The sequence below is a fragment of the Tursiops truncatus genome, chromosome 4 (assembly GCF_011762595.2).
Source record: "Tursiops truncatus isolate mTurTru1 chromosome 4, mTurTru1.mat.Y, whole genome shotgun sequence".
NCBI classification, from domain to species: Eukaryota; Metazoa; Chordata; class Mammalia; order Artiodactyla; family Delphinidae; genus Tursiops; species Tursiops truncatus.
Genome location: NC_047037.1, coordinates 48,590,039 through 48,615,315, shown reverse-complemented (window position 1 = coordinate 48,615,315; position 25,277 = coordinate 48,590,039). Strand labels below are relative to the sequence as shown.

Genomic DNA, 25,277 nt, shown 5'->3' with positions numbered 1-25,277 from the left:
TGTCCACCCACTGAACAAGGATACTAGCTTACCGTCATGAAGTCTCTTTCGGTTACAAGTACTAGAAAAAAGAACCCACTTACAACAGATTAAGAAAAAAAAGTGGGGTAGGTATCAGAGATTCAGAGGTGTTTCCTAGAAGGAATCGAAAGGCAGAAGCCCAGTTGGGACCCTGTATAGGGTTGGAACCAGAAAGTGAAAAGGGATTAGGAGCTCAGGCAGCTTCTCGTGTGCAGATCTCTGGCTCCCTCACTGCCTGTCTCTCCTTACCTTCATCTCTGTTTCCTCCACTTTCTCCCTTGTTCTCTCTGTCCACACACCAGCTTCCTCTTCCCCCTCAAGCACGTGCTCTCACGTCTCCATACCCACCCTCCCAATTGCAAGGCGTTCACCACATCCCAGTTCAGCTGCCCAGCAGAGACTGACCAGTATCTCTCAGGCCTAACTGGAAATTCCAATGGGAATCTGATCGTGCTTGGCTCAGGTGTCCACTCCTGGACCGGTCAATCAGCTGTGGCTGAGAGCGGAGCCACATAGGACAGCAGCCACCAGAGCTGGGCTCTGCTTCCAGACAGCCTTGGTTCAGACCCTGATTTCACCACTTACAACCCATGTCACATGGGGCAGGTTAATTGAATTCTTTACACTGAAGCTTTTCCATCTGTAAAATGGGGATACTATAAGCTAGCCCCCGGTGGAATTGTGAGGAGATGAACCTAAGGTGTTCAGCACGATACCCAGCATCTACTGGTACTCAGAACATCCAAGTGCCCACCGCCATGGGACTGGTGAGGGCATGAAGATCGTAGAGCTCTTTGGGGCTCTGTTAATGAGATCATAGAGGACAGAGCTGCTGTTCATTTATCTTTGTGTTCCTAGCAGAATGGCACATGGAAGGTATTTAATTCTAGAGGGTGCTGGTTGAATGAACAAAAGGGTGATGACTCAGAAGTGGGAAGATTCAGGGGTCACTGCTGAATCCCTTCAAGCTTCTCACTGTCTGGGCCATTTCCCTTCTGAGCCTCTTCAGGTCTTTCTTTGATAACCACTGTGTCTGCATTAATTTTTGGCTTGAGGCAGAACACTGCTGATACAAGAGAGACCACAAAACTCTAAAGAGACAATGTGCGATTTATGCTACTGGAAAGTTGGAGGGAAATGGTAAAAGCTTTTCAGTATTTGAACAGAAGTAAGAAGGTGGGAGAAGCTGCCCGGTACACATAAAATAGGGGATAATACAATAAATTAGGGCTGAACCCCTTAAATGTAATTTAGAAGATGAAATGTTCAGATGAGCACTGTGACAAAATGAGTCCAGAAAATGCCCCTCTCCTGGACAGTCGTGGGCCAGAAGTATTGTGCCCAGAAACACAGAGGGCGCTAAGGCTATCCAGTTATTTCTCAAGCTTCCTAGTAACATCAATTACATGCACCCCTTCAGGAACTTGGGAGTCTGTTTCATCTTTCCCCAAAAAGTGCCTCCTTTCACTTCCAGCCAGAGGCAGGTGCAGAGCTGTAACTGCAAGACCAGGACAGGCTCCGGAAGGAAGAAGCCAGGCCAGTGAGGTGGTCAGAGAAACAGCACGAAGCCTTATTGCCATGCCAGCCCCAAACAAGGCAGGGAGTGTGTCTGCGTTGCTTCTGATTGATTCCTTCATGTTCAGCAAAATGCTTCACACTTAGTAGACACTCAGAAATGTTGGGCAAATGAATGAAAAAGAGAAAAGGCAAAGAGGGAATCATTACTTAATCAGGTCTGCTGTAAGAAACCTCAGTGAGCCAGTCATATAAATGTGAAATCAGAAAGTGCAATACTAGCAGGACTACAGTATGGGCACTGGCTTTTTGGGAGCAGGATTTTCTTTTAATTCTGTATGTTGGTCCCTAGCATCTTCGAGAGGAGGCTTTCCTCTCCACGGCAATGATTTCCAACGTGTTAGGTCATGCAACCTTATCAGTAAGAATTTCAGGGACTGCCACGTAACACAGTGTATTTATTTGTTTACAAATTATGCATTTGTCCTACTGCACTAACATTATATACTTTATAAAATACCTTTAAAGGACGTTAAAAAGGAATGCTATAGGCTCCCCTCCACAGCTCGGTTTATGCTGACTCTGGTGGCCGCCTGGAGGAGATCCTGGAAGGGGAAGGGAGGGGAGAGGTGGGCTCTGGGGATGGGTGCGAGGACCCGACCCGAGGGGGGAGGGATTGGCCCCTAGGGGAGGGCTGACCCAGCTGACTTCGTGGCCCAGAGTCTCTCCCTCGCTCCCAAACCTCAGAGGAAGGCTTTGCCCAGGGCACAGATTCCTCAAGGGCCTGGATGGCTCTGGAGGAAGGGCCGTGGGGCCTGAGGACTGGGTTCCTGCTCCCGCTTGCCCACTCGAGCTTCTGGAGCAGGCAGTGGCGTCCAGCCAACGCAGGCACACTCCCGGGCTCTGCTGCCTTCCCCATCTTGGGCTGTGTGATCTTAGACTGCTTATTTAACGTCTCTGAGCCACAATTAATAAATGAGATAATATTCGTGGGGGGAAAAAAGGATGCTATAAACAATATTTCAGATGCTTTGCCAGTCATGATAACTTCATTTGTTTTTTTTTAACCAGCTCCTGGCACAAGCCACCATGGTTGCTTACCGAGAGATCCAATGTTAGTGATAGTGAATGTAAACGCATATTTTGAAATCATCTTTAGATCATTTCCATGTTTTCTTTGTAACTCTCATCAGATGTGATTAGTTAATCACTGGTTTGACCTCGTGATGTGGGAATCATCGCTGCCTTTTCTTGGAGCACACTGGGCCTGAATCATTCGTGTTACATCCCATCCCACTGCTTGTTTTCAGCGATATTTTAGGTGATGTTTCTGTTTTGTGGGCTTGTGTCTTTGTAACCTGCTGATGTGACCTGGTGTGTGTGCACAGCCCCCGTAGTGCCCCTCCACCCGCGGCATTCCTGTCTTCCCACAGGGCACCTCTTCATCGTATGTGACCCCTGACTGCCCTTCATGCAGGAGCATAAGGCCCCAGCGTCAATCCATGTACTAAATATTAGCAAAGCTTAACTTTTTTCTTATTTTCTTAGATAAAATAGAAATCAATATCTTCCCACTCCCCAGTGGGACGGTTTGCAGGCCACCGCAGCTGTGCTGTGTGAGGGGTGACATCGTTCTGTGGCCTTTGCCTTCCCTCTCTAACGGCCGCCATGTGTTGTGCCCCCTCAGACGTCTGGAGAGAAGAAGCGATCTGGCCATAGTGACAGCAATGGCTTCGCCGGCCACATCAACCTCCCGGACCTGGTGCAGCAGAGCCATTCCCCTGCGGGGACCCCCACTGAGGGCCTGGGGCGCGTCTCCACCCACCCCCAGGAGATGGACTCTGGGACTGAAGTAGGTGCTGGGCAATAGCCACGACAGCTTTGTCCTCCAGCAGGGGGTTCTGAGACCGCGGGCCCCTCAAGAAGGAGGCTTTGCCAAGCTCCCAGAAGCGTGTTTGGTTGGGTTTTATTATACTATGTAATTGCTTATGCATATGATTAAATGGACCAAATCCTAAAAGCAGAGCAGTGAAAAGTTCTCAGGTAGCATCTGGACCAAAGCCTGTTTTTACAGAAGCAAATAGTGAGGCTCAGAGAGGTTAAGTGCCTTGCCTAAAGGCACACAGCTGTTTTGTGACAGAGCTGGGACCAGAACTGGGACCTCCTATCTCCCAGACCAGGAAAGGAAACTTCAACCTATAGAGATTCCAAGGCCAATAGTTGAGGTTCATAGTTACATTCATTTAGTCAAACTAAGTTTGACTTAGGTGAAATAAGGTTGAAATGATTCGTTTATGAAAAATAAAAATAGATACGTTCTCAAAGTGTTCATCTTCCTAAACTCCAACTCGCACAAGAAAGGGAGAAGTGGGATATTATCTTTCCTACACAGAAAAGAGTCTGGGGAAAAAAAGCCAGAATAAACAATCTGCCGGGAAGTGCTTGTAGATGTCGTTGACCGAGCTTGACCATTCGGATGAGATCACAGTGCTTGGTCATGTTTCATAAATAGTCCTTTGAGTCACACATAGGCCCTACATGTGTTTATAATGCATACAGTTTATAACGCTGTGTTTGAGGTTGTCCATGCACTGAGTTTTTATGATGCACCATTTGGATTCTAAAGCTATAGAGCAGGTGAACTTTGCCGCAAGGAGAAGAACGTAGAGCACTGTTATAGCTTCATGCACTGTGGACAGTTGTTTTCTGCCTGACGTTGGGTACCAAGGACTCCGTGCGGTCAGACCCTACTCTACATTCTGCTGCTTCCCCGGCTCTAAGTGGGAATGTCAATACTTGCACACCTCCTTCATAGACTTCTAAAGATCAAAGGAGAGAATGTCTGTGAAAGCGCTCTGTTTGGGAGGGGTAGTCCTACCTTATGGAGGATGAAATGGTTTTGATTTCATAACATGAAGGGGAAATCTTGCATTAAAGTCAGATTGGGCCTTTGTGGTTTTCTCCTTATGTGTTTAGGGGTCTTGGGATACTGGTTTTATTTTTAAATAAAAACCTGAAAAAAAACTAAAAAAATTAAAACTTAAAGACATTTATCCCCCAAAAAGATGCTTCTTATACTGAGTGCAGATCTGTTTATAATATTAAAAGGACTTGAGTGTAAGTAGGAGTGGAGATGACAGACAAAATTGGGAGATGGTTATTGAAGCTCCTTTGACAAAACTCATAAATGGAATATTGGGACATGAAGCCTTGATAGTTTACTGTTCCCTAGTTTAGTTCAGACTTCATATCTTAATTGTGCTCTCTAAGCCCTTGAGATTATTTTTTAAGTAAGCCCTGCAAACCTAGTATCTTCATGAAGTTCCCACATAGGGCATATAAGTATCCTTTTAAGGAAACTATCATGGAAAGGAAAACTCTTCATTCCCTGGATGAAATTGTCCCTGAATTGCAGATTTTAAGGCTTCTTGAGCCAACACCAATCCACCTGCATCACCAGGCCAGCATGGAAGGCCCCAAAGGCCCCAAGAGGGAGTCTTTGGTTGATCATGTGTTCAGAATGAAGGATGCTGTGTAGCTATGCTTACTTAGTTTACTGCCAATTTGTGTCGGCTTTTCTTAAAGCCATTTAGTCAGTAGGAGATTGCTTTTACTTCAAGGGAGAAATAGGCTCTGTCACTATAGCCACCTTATCAGATATGAAGGTGCTACCTGTGGTCCATAATATAATTTGCTCACTACAATTCTTGCAGTCTGATGATTAATGAAACCCTGCAAAGACATAATGGTTAGTGAGGGACCAGTATCAGTAGAAGCTGGAGAGAGAAGCACACACTTTGACCTGGGGGTCAGAGTGTGAACAGTTGGATGGTTTGAAGAGTTTCTAACAATTTTAAAGCCCAAGCAAAGTAGTATTAGCGTCGTTTGTTGCTACAGTATTTATCTATCTGCTCTTCTTAATCTTCTTGCTTATTGATTAGTATGGCATGGGAAGCAGCACCAAAGCCTCCTTCACCCCCTTTGTGGACCCCAGAGTGTACCAGACGTCTCCCACTGATGCAGATGAAGAGGATGAGGAAACGTCAGCTGCTGGTAAGCTAGAAGGCCCCGATGTTTTAGAAACAGCTTGGTTTTCCTTTCTGATATGAGCTGATAAAAAATTAATTATTAGTTCACTAGTTAAGCTATTAACTGCTTAGGCCCTTTCTTACAGGGAAGACTTTTTATTACTTTTTTTTTTAATAGGATTCCTCAAACAAAGTTCTTTCTATTTTTTTTCATCTCTTCTATTTTGATTCTGGTAGGAACCCAGAGGTATCCAGGGGCCCTAGGAAAAGCTGCTCCTCAGAGATCTCCAAACTCACCACACATTTCTCAGAAGCAATTTCTGGGTACAGTGCTGTGCACGCAGTAGACAGAATTAATGCGTGTTGAGTTGTGTTGAGTTCTAGGTGTGTGCTTCCCACTTCAGAAGCCTGGCTGATTGAGAGGACAGTCTTGCTTTCTAGAATTCTGCAGCTCACTAATCATCAGACTCAACTTAGGCCAGTTTGTCAGTTGATAATGTGGAATTTCAAAAAGTTAATCTGTCCTGCATATATTACAGGAGATGAGGATGGTGTGTTTAATTTTATGAGATGAATCTTAATTCCCTAAACTACTCAAGTAGTGTCTATAAGCCTGTTTTACTAACGGATAAAACACTGCTTTTATGAATGACATACTTTATTCTACTAAAAAAGTGTAAAATATTTATAGTTTCAGTGTTTCTTTGCCTTTATCATAATGCACACTAAACAAGGAGAAATCATAGTTATTTGAAGCCCCTTTTCCATACCTCCATTGGTTATATTTTAAGATGCCACTGACTTCTCTGATTCTTTTTCTCAAAGCTCTGTTTACTAGCGAACTTCTTAGGCAAGAACAGGCCAAACTAAATGAAGCAAGAAAGATTTCAGTGGTAAACGTAAACCCAACCAACATTCGGCCTCATAGCGACACACCAGAAATCAGAAAATACAAGAAGCGATTCAACTCAGAAATACTTTGTGCAGCTCTGTGGGGTAAGTTGGTGCTTTTTTTACCATTCATTAATGAATTGACCCTCAAACAGGAATCTTACTATCAGAAGAGTGCTGATTGAATCATGGGTGTTAGAGACCCGATTTGGGACTGTCTGGGCCTCAAGAGAGACCAAGAGCAATTTTATATTTAGAAAGAACTGATACCCTAACTGATACAATTTTATATTTAGAAAGAACTGATACCCAGGATAGCAATGAGATTCAGAGTGACCTTGTCACATAACAGTGATGGGCTAAAGCCAACAACAGAACTAAGTACCACTTAATATCTGCCCACTCTGTGCCCAGCACTGTGTGATGTGCCCCACGTCCTGTCTCTGTGATCCGTACAACATTCTGCAAGGGCAATAATGGCGTGACCTTCATGTGACAGTTGAAAAAGCGGCACAGAATATTTTAGTGAATTGCCAAAGGCCATACCAGTAGTAGTAGCAAGATAAAACTTGAAAAGGACAACAAATGCAGAGCCTTCCCTTTTAGTTCAAAACATCAACCTGCAGTTCTTGTGAAAAAGGTCTGCAGATTTTAGCTGACCTCAGACTCCGTATAGGTGTGATGAGATTCTGTCAAAATCCTGGTCTGTGTCACCATAAACATGACACACAGATCAAGGAAGGACATGGCTCCTCTGCACCCGTCTAAAATACTACACCTAGTTTGAAGCACCACAATTTTATAAGGGCAAAAGCATTTGAGTTGGTAGCACGGATGAGCACAGAGCCTGGAAACCATTTCAGGGGAGTAAGGCTCTGTCCTCTGGAGAAGAGACTATGAGAAGACAACAAGATAACCGTGTTTCATATTGACTAACATGTGGTTGAAAGAGCAGACATTCACGTTACTTAGAAGACAGATGTGCAGTAAGCAAAAGAAGTGGAAAAGTTACCCGTTCCTAAATATAGGCCATTGCACGGCTGAACTCACAATGTGTGCACGTGTCTGTGTGTATGTTGGGAGCCAGGGGTGTTTATTTGCCTAGAGATGAATTTTCAAGATTGCAGCCATCCAGACAAGACCACTTACCTACCAGAGTTTTTGTAATAGGAATTACCGCATGGGAGGTGGGCTGGACTAGAGTTAGATGCCTGAGAAGTCCCTTACAGCAGCGGTCCGCAACCTTTTTGGCACCAGGGACCTGTTTCGTGGAAGACAATTTTTCCACGGGGGGCGGGGAATTGGGGACCCCTGCCTTACAGTCAATATTTCTGTGACTCTTGGGCTATTAATACCTGCACTTGAATTGGCTTATCATTTCCCTAACAAAGAGCAGAACCTTAAGGTATGGGATGTAAATTAAGCTCTGGTGTGAGAAGGAAGAAGGGCTTTTCTTCCAAGAGTATGGGAATGGGGCGCTCTATTATATGTAGAAGGTGGGTAGGCTAGAAATCACTGCTTGAATAGGAGTGGGGTGAACCTTGGGGAAGTCTCGAGGTGTGATTTATAGAGAGAGCCAAGAAAAGGGTGGGTGTTACAGGAAAGGAACTGGCGTCACATCTGTGCCTCAGGCTCCTCTTGAGAAGAACTCTATTTTAGGTAGTAAAGGGCTACATGTAATGAATGCTGCTACTACTTTATAAAAGAAAACTAATTTCATTACCAGAGGGACAGTGATTTAATTACTGTCTCAGAGCTACTACTTCTATACTCCCTACTGTAGTACCTGCTTGCCCATTAGTTTATATTTACAAGTCACAGTTTCTTAGGTTTTAAAGGGACCCTGGATGCGGAAGAGTAAAGTCCAAAAGAGTCAGTCTTGGGATGCTTCTTAAATTTGCAGGTGTAAACCTCCTGGTGGGAACTGAAAATGGCCTGATGCTTTTGGACCGAAGCGGGCAAGGCAAAGTTTATAATCTGATCAACCGGAGGCGATTTCAGCAGATGGATGTGCTAGAGGGACTGAATGTCCTCGTGACGATATCAGGTATGTTGCTGGGATGACCAAGTCCTCTAGGTCTGCACAGGTGGGAAAGGTGATCACCTCACTTCTGAAGGAATAGTAAGCTCTGCCCTTCCCAGCCAACGAGCAGCACGATAAATTATGGCAGTAGGACCAGAATGACATCACCCATGTTTTGTAACTCCAGAGATTCTGACCTTCAAAGGGAAGTCTCTCACCTCTGCCTGAAATCTGAATCAGACAGAGACATACCACCACGGCTGTGTACATATGGGCCTTCACCCTCTGCCGGGACTCAGCAAGGATCCTTTTAAGGTGTCTGTACTCCAGTCATTGCAATCTACTCTCAGAAGGAGAATATAAAAATGTAGGCTTCTGGGTGAATTGGGAGATTGGGATTGACATATATACACTAATATGTATTAAATAGATAACTAATAAGAACCTGCTGTATAAAAAATAAAATTAAATTAAAAATAAATAAATAAATGTAAGCTTCTGGGAGTGAGAAATTTTGTAAGCAGAAATTTCTCTGGTCTCTTTTCTTATAAGAACTGCTTTAGTTTATAGTTCACTGACATTTTAGCAAGTGCAGCTGGCCCATTGGGTGATTGAGTCTGCAAGGAGATTGGAAGGTAGGAATCATTGCCACCCGCTGCAGCTTTCCACTTCCCAAAAAGAGCTTAAAAAAAAAGAGAGAGAGACAAAAGTGAAAGCCTTACTACTGACAAGTTAAAATTGTAACCTGAAGGAGTCTATGTTCTTGAAAGTTTTTTCTTTCGGATGGTGTTTGAAGGAGTTTAATAAATAATACCCCTCTTTTCCCCTCCTATCCCATCCAGTATGAAACCAACAGTACCCGTGCACATTAGAACCACCTGAGGAGGTGTGAAAACTCCAGCATGCACCCCAGACTAACGGGTCAGAATCTGGGAGTGTGGCCCAGGTCTCAGAAGCTTTCATGGCTCCTGAGGTGTCTCCACTGTGCAGCCAAGTTTGAGAACCAGCCATTATTTTGCAAAGAGAAACATAGGGCTCCTCTTGGGTTGAACCTTGAATAAAGTTTAACTCTTCAACTGTATTTCTGTTTTGAGAAAAGGCCCTCATTTGATGCTACAGTTTCCTCTTTTGCCTGTCCATTGAATGCTCAGTTTCATCTCTTTTTATTCTCCCCAAATAAGGGTTCGCCAAGTAAATTCTTCTTGTATTATCATTTGAGTTTAATTCAGTGTACTCCTTTATTCTGGGTAATGCGTTCTTGATTGTAACACCCCCAAATCAAATTTAAAACCGTACATCTGCCAGTCACCTACCAAAAGTGGAAATGATATCAGAAAATCCATGTTCAGACTTCATTATGTTGTTAGTGACACATCCCATTTTTAAAAGTGTAACCATTTCCTATTATGAGGTGCATAGGTAGGGAAAGAAGAAAATGAAAACAGAAGCCAGATTTTCTTGAACTGCCCTCAGATCTGTGTTGGCACAGAGAGGAGAAAGCACCAGCCCTCCTGCCCATCCTAGCTATAGAAATCAATGCATATTCAAGGCTTTTGGTTATAAAAAGGAATAGTAACTGCACGTGGTTCCCTTAATTTAGGTTATAAATGTACTCTCCTGTCAAATCCAGTGTGCAATGCTTTAATGAATTCTTTTCTTCTGGTATATATCACAGCTGCAAAATATGGAACATTTTTTGACACCTAAGAGAAGTGAAAGGAAAATAAGTACCCAAGAAGTATAACCCACAGGCTTAAATTACTGATCACTTAGGAAAAGCCACCCCAAGGGACATCTTCTTATCTGGTACTCAAATAATCTCAATAGATTAAATTTTGCTCCTCAATTTAAAACTCCTCAACGTTTTTAAGATGTTTCCTTATCATACTAAGAATTCTTTAATCCATGATCTCCTTCCCATCATTTACCAAAGGGAACTTTTGTGTTTTTTTTCCAAGTATACATCTTTTTCTCCATTCTTCTTTTTGTTTGACACTCCTTTCAGGGATCTCAGCACTGTAACCATGTCCAAGGGTTATTTTCTGAGCCCTGATTGCCGTCATTGAACTTGTTTCTCATATCTCCTTAAGAAATTCCTTTTTCTGTTTGGTAAAATGAAACTACTACCAGCTGTCATCTTTAAAGTAATAGAGGAGGCGAGTAAGGGGGTCTCTGCATTAACATATGCTGTTGGGTAGAAGGTAGTCACACATGAGTATGCTAAAATGTCCAGTTGTCAAAACTCCTTCATGTAATTAGATCTGGAATGTTTTGGAACACTGATCAACCATTCCATTACAGAATTAGGTCTTACTGAGCAGACACTGCCCTTTGCACTGGGAGGAGAGAATAAGAGCACCTTACTCAAATAGAAAGCCAGAAGGTAAAGAAAAACTATGCAGTGGTTATTTGCCCAAAACACTTGGACCTGTTTTGATCGTAAGTTCTGGCAGAGACAATACTTTGACGATGCTGGAGACACTGGTTACTGTGCCTTCACACATACACAGACACACACACAAGTGTAAATAAAAATAAATAAAATAAAATGGAGATGGAGAAGGATTGAGAGAAAAAGCTGTCTCAGGGCCTTGAAATTAAAGTTCTATTACTTCAACAGGAAAGAAGAATAAGCTACGAGTTTACTATCTTTCATGGTTAAGAAACAGAATATTACACAATGACCCAGAAGTAGAAAAGAAACAAGGCTGGATCACTGTTGGGGACTTGGAAGGCTGTATACATTACAAAGTTGGTAAGTCTCAAGACATGGAATTGTTTGCTCAATCCAAATTATTCAGTTAAGTTTCATTTAGTTTTTTTCCATCAGATATTGATGATGCATTTGTGACCAGTTTAAGACACTGCTGGAACCTTAAATATACTTGCATTATTTCCCCAAAAAGTTAGATTGATGAAGTTCAAAGAATGCATTCAGAATAAAGTCTTAGGCTCCAGTTTGAACTCGCTCCCAAAGACCCATTAAAATAACCATGAAGAAATAAAAGTGCTGTAAACCTACAAGGACAAAGGGACCAGGAGAAGAGAAAACAGATAAGAGATGTCAACAAAATTGAACAAGAATTGTTAGATGACTAGGAACAGAACTAGCTGACCAGGAAATGCTGAATTCTAAGTCTGCTGTGAGGAAAGTCATCAAAATCAATCCAGTCACTCAACAGAACTCAGAAAGGGCCAGGACCTGAGATCCCAGGTGTATCTGAGGTGGAGGTGGAGGGTGGGATTGAAAATGGGAGGATTGTTGGAAAGTTGATGAACAGCAAATCCTCCAGAACCCAGTCAGGCAGCCACCCTCCCTGACAGCAGCAGAAGATGAAAGGTGGGCACAGCCAATCTGTTGATGGGGAATATTGAATTATAAGGACACATTGATACACACACAGACACCTCCTTCCCCTGTTTAGCACCCCAAATGTTGCCAGCCATGCTTATACTCCCAAGCAAGAGATTGAAAGATGGTCTTTGGAGAAACTAAATGGCCAGCAAGAAAAGATGTTGAGGTACTAATATTTGAAATGCCATGGAAAGAGCATGCTATCTAACCACCTTAAAAGTGAAGCCCATCAGTCGATAAGCCCACTAGAGCAGACAGTGGGAAAATCCACTAATGGGAAGGAAACTTAAACAGAAAGAAGGGACTTTAGAGGAAACAAGGATAATGAGGAGTGGAACAAATAAATTTTTAAAGAAACTATCAATATACTAACTTCAGAGAGATTAGAAATACTGTTTCCATAAAAGAAGAATAGGTGTTATTTTTTTTAAAAAGATGGAACAGGGTTGGAGAATGTCATTCAGAGACCAAGAAAAAAAAATCTTGGAAATTAAAATATATTGGCAGGAATAAAAAATGCAGTAGAAGGGTCGAAAGACAAACATGAGAAATGTCCTAGAAAGTAGAATGAAAAGAAAGGAAAAAAGAGAGAATAGGTAAGAAAATAAAAGTTTCAGTCCAAGTGGTTCAAAATATAAGTTACATGAGTTTTAGGAAAAAGATTAAGAAGTGGAAGGGGAAGAAAGCATCAAAGAAAGAATACAAGAAAAGTTTCTAGAATTAAGACCTCAAAATTTCAAATTAAAAAGATTCACTGAGGAGTACCTAGTATAGTGAATGAAAAACGACTCACAAGAGGACATAGCAACATGATATTTCAGTACCCAGGAAATGAGAAGGCTCTTAAAGCTTTCAAATTATAAGTAAATAAATAAACAGTTTACATGTAATAGACACAGAATTAGGTGGCCTGGGACTTACAGCAGTACTAGAAGGTTAGAAGACAATGGAGGGGACTTCCCTGGCAGTCCAGTGGTTAAAACTCCACGCTCCCACTGCAGGTGGTGAGGGTTTGATCCCTGGTCAGGGAACTAAAATCCCACATGCCGTGCAGCGCGGCCAAGAGAAAAGAAAAAAGACAATGGAGCAAGGCTTTCAGAGTTCTAACGGAAAGATTTTTTTCACTTAGTATTTTATAACCCATCTGTATTAGCCAGGGCTCTCCAGAGAAACAGAGCAAGCAGGATGTGTATATAGAGAGAGAGAGACAGAGAAGGAGAAAGAAATTAGTCCAGGCAAAGTGGGACAATGGAGGGTTCAGGAAGAGGTACCTACAAGAAAAATAAAATGTTACTAACAGATTACCTGCCATATTTGACTGTACTGACAGCACTAACAGAAAGTTTCCATGTGCTTAGAGATAGATACATAGAAAATAAGGAAGTGAAAAAAATTTGAAAGCAAGAAAGGAATTATAATAATGGTATACTGCATGCCTCATCTATGAACAATAATGATTTAAACACAGGATGTTGACTTAACCAAAGCTTGTAAATATAACTATATTGGAGGTATGGGGAGGAAGAGATGTGTACGTTTGAAAGAGAGATCTAGAGAGAGGAGATTGCTGTAAGAGACTAGACCCTTTCCATTCTCCAGAGTCAGTAGGTAATATCTACAGCTGAAAAAAGTTGTAAATAACATTATCAGCACGTCATTTAGAAATATGGAGGGCTTCCCTGGTGGCTCAGTGGTTGAGAGTCCGCCTGCCTATGCAGGGGACACGGGTTCGTGCCCCGGTCTGGGAAGATCCCACATGCCGTGGAGTGGCTGGGCCCGTGAGCCGTGGCCGCTGAGCCTGCGCATCCGGAGCCCGTGCTCCACAACGGGAGAGGCCACAACAGTGAGAGGCCCGCGTACCGCAAAAATATATATATATATATGGAAATAAATCACTGAAGAAGTATTTGAAAGTATATTAAAGACAGAACAGTAAACAGGAGAGGCATGCTACAGAAAAAGAGCTCAGAGAACAAGAATTTGGTCAGTTATCTTGGGCTAAATTCTTTAGGACACAGAATATTCTGTTTGTTCAAACATTTTATAAATAAAAAGACTGCCATGTGTACTGTCTTAGTCTGTTCAAGCTGCTGTAACAGAATACCACAGACTGGGTGGCTCATAAACAACATGAGTTTATTTCTCACAGCTCTAGAGGCTGAGAAGAGCCAAGATCAAGTTGGTGGCAGATTCAGTATCTGGTGAGGGCCTGCTTCCTGGGTCACAGACAGTGGTCTTTTCCCTATAACCTCACATAGCAGGAAGGGAGAGGGATCTCTCTGGGGTCTCATGTTAAGGGCACTGGTCCTTTTTGAACTCCTAATAACTGGAATCCAAGTTTGAATAATAAGCGAACAGCAGCCATTATGTCTCTACCCATTTGTTGATTTTTCTACCATCTTGCCATACCGGCTCTCAGCTGCTTCCATGTGGATGAACATAAAAGCCAGGCAAGGAAGCATGAAGGATTTTTATACAGATTCTTCTTACAATAAGTAATTCACATCTAGACCTAGTGCTTAGAGGCAGTCCTAAGCCAGTTACATCTTTAATGAAGAAAAGAGCCTTCAGTATGAAGCAAAAGGCCCCAGGTATCCTGCAAACCAAGTACATTAAAGGAAGTTAAATCTGTATCTATGAGAACATCCCACACCAGAGCATTACCCTCAGTCAGGATGATATATATGTGTGTGTGTGTGTGTGTGTGTGTGTGTCTATATATCTATATATATATAGTGGTTTACACATTCTTTAATACAAAAACTTGAATAAATTAATGAACTATTTTAATTCATAACTTTTCTATTACAGTCAAATATGAAAGGATCAAATTCTTGGTGATTGCCTTAAAGAATGCTGTGGAGATATACGCTTGGGCTCCTAAACCATATCATAAGTTCATGGCATTTAAGGTAAGTAGGCATGTGATTACCTAACAAGGGCTTGTTTTTTTATATAGTTTAGGTTCCCATCAGTTAACAGTGGTTAACTTACGCATAACACTAGTACCAATTTTTCTGTATATAATAAACCTCTTTTAAAAGTGTAGGAGCTCTTACTTGTTATTCTAAAAGTAAAGACTAGGTATTAGTAAATACTGTTAATTAGTCAAATTAAAATTGGGTACACCCTCCTCCACTTCAGGTCTATGCATCATCACCTCTAAGTGGCATTTAGCATGGAATGGTTACCAGGCAAAGCATTCATTATATTAGGCAATGAGATTTATTATACACCCACCTAACTAGGGCAGTCTCTTGATATTTCGTCTGAAAAAGGCAGACCGACAGCAAGCAGCACTGAATCTCAAGGCCGAACTGAGTCTCTAAATCTTGTAATCCTTGTAAGCCTTTTGGGGAAAAGTCGCTAAAACTCACTTGATGCTCATATATCCCCATTGCTGTTGGACTTTTCTAAAATGAATACTGAATGTAGTCACATATGGAAATGGCCTAGTTTCTCTGCATCCTTCAATTTTCATTGCTGTTTCATTTTTTATCTTGTCTAAGTCTGTACCCACTGTGGTTGGCTTGATAACTCATAAGCTTCAACAGAAGTAGGATGGGGAAATGCTGGTCCCGTTGACTCCAGATCATGAAAGCTGACCCCCAAATGCCAGAAGGACCAGTACTTACAGGCACTCTGATGTTTTCAGAGCTGCACAGTCTACCCATAGCCAGCGTGAATTTACCTTCTGTTCATTCTTGCTCTCTGCCTACGTCTCTCTCTTTCTTTATATCTCCTTGGCCCTCACTTTTTCTCCCCACCTTTATGACTATTGTCTTTCTTTGACCCTTTATGTATTTTCTGTTGCCACATATGCCACGTGAGGGCAGAAGCTGCCTTGGGAACATTACAAAGCCCTCTTCAGGGCTGAATCACCCCCGCTTATATCTTGTTCCTTTAGCAGGGCAAGGAGTTCATTTGTGATGTGCTCAGGAAGATGCGAAATGGGCCCCACTCGTTAACCCCGCTTTTATGGAGAGAAATGTTTGGAATGCATTGCGTTAGTAATAACACTTCAGGGATGACTCCTGACAGCTACAGCGGTGCTGCTGTCCCGCCAAAATCTCTCTTCACAAAAGCTTTTCAGTCAAGATCCTGTTCCTGTTCCGGTTCTGAAGTTACTGTCATCAGTGTACTAGCCAAAGTGCAGGATTGACTGCAAAATGCTTTGTTGAGCAAACCATGGCCAACCTAGAAAGAGGGACGAGCAAAGGCAAGGACTCGAAGAGGAAAGACTGGAGCCGGCAGGGGGTCGAGCCCTCCCGTGGGACAAGGAGATGAGGCTCGAACCTCCCATCTATGAGAATGATGTTAGCAAAAGAGAAGGAGGGAGGGGTCTGTTAGGTGACGGTGACATGATAGCCGAGGCACTTGTGGTTTCACAGATTCTCGCCCAGACTTCAAGGCCAATGCAGGTGGAGTGTGGATTAAATAATGGCAAAGGAAAACAGAGGAACATTGACAGTTAGCTGGGGCGTAGACTCTGGAGTCTCACACACAGAACTTTGATAAACGTGGCTGGAGCCCTTTTTTTCTTTTCCTTTTAAACCCAGCTAGCCAACGTAAGCCGTGAGTCTTGAGATGAATCATCCCCACCGTCCTCTATCGCCCAAACCCAAGTCTCAGATCTCAACGTTAAGTTTAGAGAAAGCGCCAGCCTGATGTGTACTCACTCACCCAGGAGAGTCGGAACCAGAGCATGCCTGTTAACCCTGAACAGGCTTAGCGCAGGGCTGGCCCACCTGCCCACCCAGTCTGTCTCTGAAAAGGTAGTAGCCATGCCTGGGCCTGGCTGTCCCTTGGGAAGGAGAGGGGCCAGAGAGGTGACTGGACCTTCTTCTTGGGAAAAAGGCCAGAAATAAACAGGGAAGAACAGCAGCACCCAGACACCAATTTTTTTTTTTTTTTTTTTTTTTTTGCAATACGCGGGCCTCTCACTGTCGTGGCCCCTCCCATCGCGGAGCACAGGCTCCGGACGCGCAGGCTCAGCGGCCATGGCTCACGGGCCCAGCCGCTCCGCGGCATGTGGAATCCCCCCCGGACCGGGGCATGAACCCGCGTCCCCTGCATCGGCAGGCAGACCCTCAACCACTGCGCCACCAGGGAAGCCCACCAAATTTTTAATATATGATGACACTATCAAAACAGACAACTGTCAACCAGCTTTGCTGCCCTGGAGCACAAGGGGTAGAAAAAGGGGAACAAATGGGTGCTAGACTCTTCCTCCCAGAGTCAGAATATGAATAGCCCTAAAATTGAAAGAAAGATTTCCTAGCTTTTCAATTTAAGAAAGTCAGACATTAACTTCCACAGGAAATGGCTAAAGGAAAAATTTATTAAGGTAACGTCTTTGAATGATGTGGGTACTCATGGGGTGATTTTTAAAGTCTTTTGCAGATCTCCAGCACAAGCCACTGCTTGTTGATCTCACAGTAGAAGAAGGTCAAAGATTAAAGGTTATTTTTGGTTCACACACTGGTTTCCATGTAATTGATGTTGATTCAGGAAACTCTTATGATATCTACATACCATCTCATGTAAGTTCCTGGAAGCAGACTGTCAAGACTCTGTTCCACAACCTGTGTGTATAGATTTGTTTTTGTACATTTTTAGTGGAGGTCATGCTAACTTTTACTAATCAATAAAGCCGATGGACTTATGGTCTTCACTAAATAGATGAGGCTTTTAAGTCATAAAACATGTACCTTTAACTGATTTTTATGGCTGCTTAAAATTGAGTAACACGTAGTAGCAATTATTTGCCATTTACTGGACATGTTGTCTCATTGGATTTTACATTAAAATACATACAGTGGTTTTGGTTCAAGGGCATAGATTCTGTTTTTTAAGCAAGACTATAGTAGATGAGCTTCTATTTTTAGTTTTTGAAGGAGATTGGTTCATTTTGTGTGGGAGAAGTCCAGTGATCCTTTTTCTGCTATCGTTCCTCTCTTCAAGTGGAGGGCAGTGTCACGTGGCGGAATCAGACACCCTGGAGCACATGCTCTGGCTCTTGCACGTATTCGCTTTGCAATAGTGGACACATTAGGCAGCCTGTCCAACCCTCAGCTTTCACATCTGTAAAATGGGGCTAAGAGGACCTATCACATAGGGTTATCGTCAGCATTAAGTGAGGTCATACATCTAAAGTAGTTGGCACAGGGCCCTGCAAATTGTACTATTAATATTACTATACTGACACATTGCCTAAAACATGACTTTTAAGGGACGTGCTGCCCATGGTTTCATGTAGTAGGATGAGCGCAGTGTAAATTTTGTTTCCTCTAACGTATGTAGTCCCAAGGCTAACATACAGTAGAAATTATTCGTCAACAAAGTCTGAGACCTAATCTGTTACTGTTTGGTATTTTGAGACTTTAAAGACTTCACTCCAAAGGAGCACAACAATTGAAAAAAGTTGTTTGGGGGCACGGCACACATACGTCATTGGTTGTTACATTACAGCTTTCCTCGTGTGTGTATGTGCACACAGGACTCACAGCCCGTGCTCTTGGTGAGGGGGCTGGGCTGTCCCCATCATCATCCTCCATCCCCTCTTTCCTGTCCACCATGTACCTACTGGACGGCCATGACATTCTCAACCAGGGGATCGCAGCAACACCACGTCTCTTTTCCCAGAACAAGTCAATCTACACTTATCTGAATAGTATGATTTTTTTTTTAGTGAACGGTAATTTTTAAATTTTTTCTCAACAAGCCATTAATTTGGACTACAGTAAGTCCCCTACATAAGAACGAGTTCCGTTCCGAGAGCAAGTTCGTAAGTTTAGTTTGTTCATAAGTCCAACGAAGTTAGCCTAGGTACCCAACTAACACAATCGGCTATGTAGTACTGTACTGTAATAAGTTTATGATACTTTTCACACAAATAATACATAAAAAACAAACACAAAAAATAAAGAAAACATTTTTAATCTTACAGTACAGTACCTTGAGAAGTACAGTAGTACAGTACAACAGCTGGCACTCCTTAGCAGTACCAGCTACATCACTGCTGCTTTTACTCTTGCTTCTGGACATCCTGGGCTTGAAATAATGATACTGTACTAGTGTACTCTATACAGTACTGTAAAAGTAAAGTATACAAAAGCACAACCACTTGTAGAGGATGCACGCACGTCACAATGTACACCAGGCACGTGAATATTGGACATGCGAACACACGTTCGCACCTTGGAAAGTTCACACCTTGAAGGTTCATATGTAGGGGACTTATTTAGGCACCCAGATAAACTATCTGTATTGACTGTTCATAGCCTGTTTTGGTCCCACCTTTTGGCCCCACTTGGGCTGTTTCCATCAGATCCAACTGGATTGCATTCTCCTCATCTTTTTTGGAAGTAGATAGAAAACATGAGATTTTCAATGTCCACGGGAATGTGCTCGAATCCCAATTCTACCACCATATCCTAGTGCAGCTTTGGTCAAGTTACATAACCCCTCTGAGATGCAGTTGCTTCATCCGTAGACAGAAATATCTAGCATGGGGAGCTGTTTTAAAGGCCAGAAGTTATACATGGAAAGGGCCCACACTTGGCAAAGGGCAGGTGCTCCATAGCTGTAGTTGTTGCTTTTAGAACAGGTAAATTGCATTCTCAACCTAGTGCCTAAGTTTGTATTTACCAGGGTATTTGACAGGTCGGTGGTTAAATTAAGCAAAACAAAACGTCAGTCTCTAGAATGTAAATGGAAAAGGGAAAAGAAAAAACTCTTTTTTTTTCTTTGCAATTCTTAGAGATTAATAGCTAAGATACTGTCTTATTTTTTAAAAGAATAATGCCTGGCCTTTCTTTGTCTTCTAGATTCAGGGCAATATTACTCCTCATGCCATTGTCATCTTGCCTAAAACAGATGGAATGGAAATGCTTGTTTGCTATGAGGATGAGGGGGTGTATGTAAACACCTACGGCCGGATAACTAAGGATGTGGTGCTCCAATGGGGAGAAATGCCCACGTCTGTGGGTAGGTTAACCATTCCTTATCTCCTTCAGCAGTTACACCCCCCAAATGAAACGAAAGTCAAGAAATGTGAAACAACCATTTGATTCCACAAAAAAAAAAGTCTGTGAATAACACTTGTAAGACTTGCTTTGTCTGTTTATCTCAAGTCGTTTGTCATTTTTGTGGTTAAGATGTGAACAGATGCTGTGAGTTATTGCCCATCTAATGTTTTTAATGCAGTTTTGGAAATTCCTTTTGACAGCCTACATTCATTCCAATCAGATAATGGGCTGGGGCGAGAAAGCTATTGAGATCCGGTCAGTGGAAACAGGACATTTGGATGGAGTATTTATGCATAAGCGAGCTCAAAGGTTAAAGTTTCTATGTGAAAGAAATGATAAGGTAAATCCGTTTCAACATTTGCATTAGTGTTTGCATTTTAAGAGACCACCAGGTACCTGTGAAACCTTCATTTTCCTTTATACTGATTTGAATCACATCTGTGTTAAACAATCAATATTATCTTGAAATGGCATTATTTGGTTTGATTCATGTGAACCCTCAAAATATATTATTCACGCATCAAAAAAGACATAAGGGCTTCCCTGGTGGCGCAGTGGTTGAGAGTCCACCTGCCGATGCAGGGGACATGGGTTCGTGCCCCGGTCCGGGAAGATCCCACATGTCGCGGAGCGGCTGGGCCCGTGAGCCATGGCCGCTAAGCCTGCGTGTCCGGAGCCTGTGCTCCGCAACGGGAGAGGCCACAACAGTGAGAGGCCCGCGTACTGCAAAAAAAAAAAAAAGACATAAAAACATCTAAAAAATTTCTTGTAAACTCTTTGTAACTTGTGTGGCTTGCAGGCCTTAAGATGACTCAGCAAATAACCCAAATTCTCCTAAGCACTTAGAAGAGCCGGCCTCTCATTAGTCATCTCACAGTGGGTCAACTTTATACCCCACTTTTAGACGTTTCACAAAATCACTCTTGGGACGTAACCCATCACATTATATTCGATTTTAAATGTAAAACATTTGACGTGTAGAAATATAAACTTTTTAAAAGTGTCACCCATACCTTAAGGAATGCACAATCGCAAACTCAACTAGTGCCATGTCTTGTGTCATTCCAGCCATGTTTCTTCTGAAGTGTCATAGGGGGACTGTTTTCCAGTGAAATCGGCGGTGTTCGTCTGGCATGATCAGTCGCCCAGAAGGCGTGTTCTGCAGCAGTGCTGCTTCTGCCTTGCCCTCCCCGTAGACTAACCCAGAGTTTTTAGTAGCTAAGCTCTACTGTATTTGTGAATTCATCCTTTGGGACTATGGCCAACTTAGAAATGCTGTCCCCAAAACAGCAGACATAAACGAAAAGAAACGTGACAGAAAAGAACGTGACAGGTTGAACAGACCTGCATCTCTTGGTTCACTCCCGTTCCCCAGAAGCCAGGCTGGTCTTAGTCTGGCCCTGGAGTAGGCAACTATTCTGACCTGGTATGGTCTGGTGTGGTCTGGGTGGACAACAGCTGGGGATGGCAAGGATGGTCCCAGGCCCTTATCAGAATACACCAGAAAACAGACCTGACCCCTAGTAAAATTCCAGCCCCCGCCTAGTCTCTGGGAATCATAAGACTAGGAGTGATCTGGGCACGGACACCCACACTCCAGTTCATTGAAGTCCCACCCCAGAAAGCCAATGTCAAGTCACGACCACACCCTCAGCAGCAGGCTGGGACCACACCAGCATCTGGGGCCTGAGGTTTAGAGCCAGGGCTCACAGAACCTGGAGAGAACAGCAGCCCTTTCTTTCCCTCATTGTGTTCCCATGGGTCCTCTGTGCTTCCCCGTTTTGATTCACTGACCCTAACAGTAGCTTTACTTACATATGTAGCATTAGCTGAAAGATGAGCATTTCCACAGAACTTCCGAAGAAGTTGTTGGGAGAGACAGCATTCTTCTGAAGAAACTGTGGGAATGAAGTAGCAGAGACTTTATACTAATGACAAAAGTAAATGCCTTGGACCAAAGTTTGGTGTTGGCTGACTGAAGGACTGGGCCACAGCCCAGAATATTATTTTGCTGGGCAGTGGTTCACTGATGTTCAGCTCAAGCAAGCAGTACCCCAAATTTTGCTCGCTTCTCTCAGTCGTTTGATAAGATGATTTAGCAGACCCAGACCGAAGGGACTGTGGTTCTCCTTACTAATGCCATGATCTCCTTTGGCCTAGGATGTGCATTCATCAGCAGAGAAACCAAGCATTAACTCTTGGAATGCCAAAGTGAATAGGCATTAAACACCTTACCCTCTCTGACCAGAACCACTTTTTTTTTTCTTAATTGAGAAATGAAGTTGTATAGTAGTCAGTAGGCCCCAAATTCCCCCTTGACTTTGGAAATGTGAGAGGATTCTCTTCATTCCCAAAGTCTGCCCTCTTGTTATCAGGGGAGCCCCTGTGGCTTTCCAGAAATTAACAAAGGACGTGTTGTGTCCTAGACCAGAAATCCAGCATATTATCCTAGCACAAAACTCCCTTGTAAAAAGTGAGTGCCCAAAGGGTTGTTACAAGTCAAGATATAGCCCCTTCTGGGTCCCTGAAGGCCAATGCCACAGTCAGTCATAGTAACCTTCATAGGAATAAAGGCAGGGATGTTTACAGAGGATGCACTGTATTAAAAGGCACTTTATAAACACCAGCCATTAAGTCTTAAGAGCTGACACATGGCAAGGATAGGACATGTGAGAGAAAATGGATGGACGGTTGAAGAAAAGAGGGAAAGAAACCATGCAGTTGAACTAACTTCTTTTTAATTTCAAACAGGTATTTTTTGCATCCGTGCGATCTGGAGGAAGTAGCCAAGTGTTTTTCATGACCCTCAACAGAAATTCCATGATGAACTGGTAACAGAAGAGCACTTGGCACTTATCTTCATGGCATTATTTCTAATTTAAAAGAACATAACTCATGTGGACTTATGCCAGTCTAGAGGCAGAATCAGAAGGCTTGGTTGACCATACCACTTTACCCTTTTCCTCTCCCTCCACCCGTCCCAGTACAGTCCATCTTTCAATGTTGCAGCCTGGTTGAGAAGGAGAGAAAAAGGTGGCAGGAATTTCCAGGAGATCCCCAAGAATGCTGCGTTGTCTGTGGACAAAGGTGGACCATGTGCTCTTCGGAGTTAGGGATAGAAACAAATATTGTGTGCTCTTATGATTAAGCTGTGTTCTGGTGGGTTTTTGAGTTTTATTTTGTTTTGTTTTTTTACCTTTTTTCTTTACCCCTTTACTTTGTAAGAATGGGGAAAGAATGCATACTGAGAAAATGTCTGTTTTTAATTCTGTCTGCCTGCTAGCTTTAAGTATACAATGTGTTGTAAAATTTCCAATTTCGAATGGTGAGAGACAGCACAATAAATGTACCTTATCTCTTTACACTGAAGGCCATAACTACATAGTGGGGTAATTGTAGAACTCTTTTGCCTTCACGAACCCAAAAGGTTGCTTTTTGATAGCAACTGCTAATGGATTTTTAAAAGAGAAGAAAAATACTAGTTTTCCCCACTTTCGGGAAATAGATTTTAAATGGCTAAACTACTAGCCTTAGACTAATAAAATCAACTACCATTTTTGTGAGTCTGGCAGGCCCTATTTTATATGGCCCTGTACAGAACAGAGTGTGTTGAATGGGACAGTAGTGCCATTGAGTTGAGTTGGCTCTAGTGAATGAGGGACTCTATAATACAACATTGCCTCAGCGATTATGCAACAGATCAGGGCAAAAGATGGGATGACAGAGGGGGTCAGACAGAAAGAGCTTCTGGAAACAAGCTAAAAATGTATATACACACACACACACACACACACTTTTTTTTTTCCCAAATGCACAAAACTTCCCAGCTAAGAGGTCACTCTGTTCGGGCTTCGTTAGGAGTTAAGACTTTGTTCTTTCTGGGAATTGGAGAATAAATAAGATCCAGGCTCTGGTCGTTCCCAGCTTTCTCCTGAGGGTGCCACTTTCCCAAGATGAAAACTGTGACTGAAAAAATAATAATAATAAATGTTTCTGAGCTGCCTGTGTTCTCTCTGGGTTGGTGAGAGAAGGGACTAGACTACTAAGCCTGCCTGAGACCCAGCGGGCATCATTGGTTCAGATGTTATAGAACTAGAAAGCAAGGCTTTGGCCAAAATTCTGAGACCCTAATCATTTTACCTTCCTCCAAATTACCCAACATATGGTAAACAACATTTGTGCAGAATTTGTATGTATTTCGTTCAGGTTGACTTGTGTCCTTATAGACTCTTACGCGGATGATTCGAACTTTTACGTGACTGTCTGGGATTTTTTTTTCCAAAGCTACCAGCATGGCCGCCTGTGGTATCAAGGTGTTGCAAAACGATATCTGTGTTGCGCTTCCTGTTTTAACCTACCTCGTTTCGTTTGTTTTGTTTCACTGTTCATCACAGCAGTGTTATCTCCAGGAGACATATAGAGAGCTCAACTGGCAATCTCAGGTGCACTTGATATTTTAAAATAAAACAGTAGTTGACCAAATTGTTCTTCTTAAAAATTTGAAAAAAAAAAAAATCCAACAACAACAAAACTAATGTGGCTTGTTTCTGGAGAAAACAATGACTCTAAACAGATCAAAAAAAAAAAATCTATGATCCTACTGATTTTGCCTAAATACATGAGCAGCTGATGTGCTATTAATGAGAACGAAATACACGTTAGGAAAATGGCGCCATTTCAATCTGGTGGCTTGGGCAAGGGGGGAACAGGGAAGGGGAAATATTCTAGTTCTGTTATAGATGATTCTGCCCCTCCTGTAAAGGTGGTTGTCATTTGCATTTATTTTAAGCAGGTAACACAGGAATGGAATTGAGGATTATCTTCAGGCAATCACCAAGATGTCCTCATCGTGGTCCCTTTAGTGCTCAAAAGCAATGATATCCTCCCGTTCTCATTTTTACTGCTAAGGTTCTGCTGCTGAACAATATTATCTTCACAAATTCCGTGCAACAAATTCAGCAATAACGTTGTGGATTGAATTTAGCAACTACTGTAATTGGATGCTGACGTGGACAAGATATATTGATTTGGGTCTCATCCCCGCATGTGATTGCCACCAGCTCTTTATATTGCTGCTGTGGTATTTTAAACCAGAAGCTTCTTTAAATTATGTTGCAAACTGATCTTTGTTTTTATGTTTTGTTTTGTTTTGATTTCTAAGTGGTAAGTTCGAAACACACAGCTTTAAATGATTTTTTTATTGTGGGATTTGGGTACAGTTAAGAAATAAAAGGGAATCATTGTGTTTAAACATAAGGTAGTTTGTGAATGTATTTTTTAAAGCCTAGATTCATTGAAACAAAAAATCATAAGAGAACAATATTAATGCAGTCTTGTTTACAGTATGTACAGTGACATAACATAGAACATGAGCTTTTCTGGTGCCAACAACAATAAAACACAGACGTTAAACA

At 42.5% G+C, this 25,277-nt stretch overlaps 1 protein-coding gene across 3 annotated transcripts in view; it reads left to right on the top strand.

Moving 5' to 3' along the window:
• The window catches only part of TNIK (TRAF2 and NCK interacting kinase), a 408,961-nt gene extending 385,095 nt beyond the window's left edge, over positions 1–23,866 (top strand). For all 3 annotated transcript variants that reach the window (XM_073803896.1, XM_033855468.1, XM_033855467.1), the window contains 10 exons: positions 3,224–3,388; positions 5,478–5,589; positions 6,390–6,560; positions 8,359–8,502; positions 11,099–11,233; positions 14,645–14,745; positions 17,227–17,376; positions 19,663–19,822; positions 20,064–20,203; positions 22,615–23,866. In XM_073803896.1, the coding sequence (XP_073659997.1) occupies positions 3,224–3,388; positions 5,478–5,589; positions 6,390–6,560; positions 8,359–8,502; positions 11,099–11,233; positions 14,645–14,745; positions 17,227–17,376; positions 19,663–19,822; positions 20,064–20,203; positions 22,615–22,698 (1,362 nt within the window). In that variant the 3' untranslated portion in view covers positions 22,699–23,866. The remainder of the gene's footprint in view (positions 1–3,223; positions 3,389–5,477; positions 5,590–6,389; positions 6,561–8,358; positions 8,503–11,098; positions 11,234–14,644; positions 14,746–17,226; positions 17,377–19,662; positions 19,823–20,063; positions 20,204–22,614) is intronic.
• Positions 23,867–25,277: the final 1,411 nt, after the last annotated feature.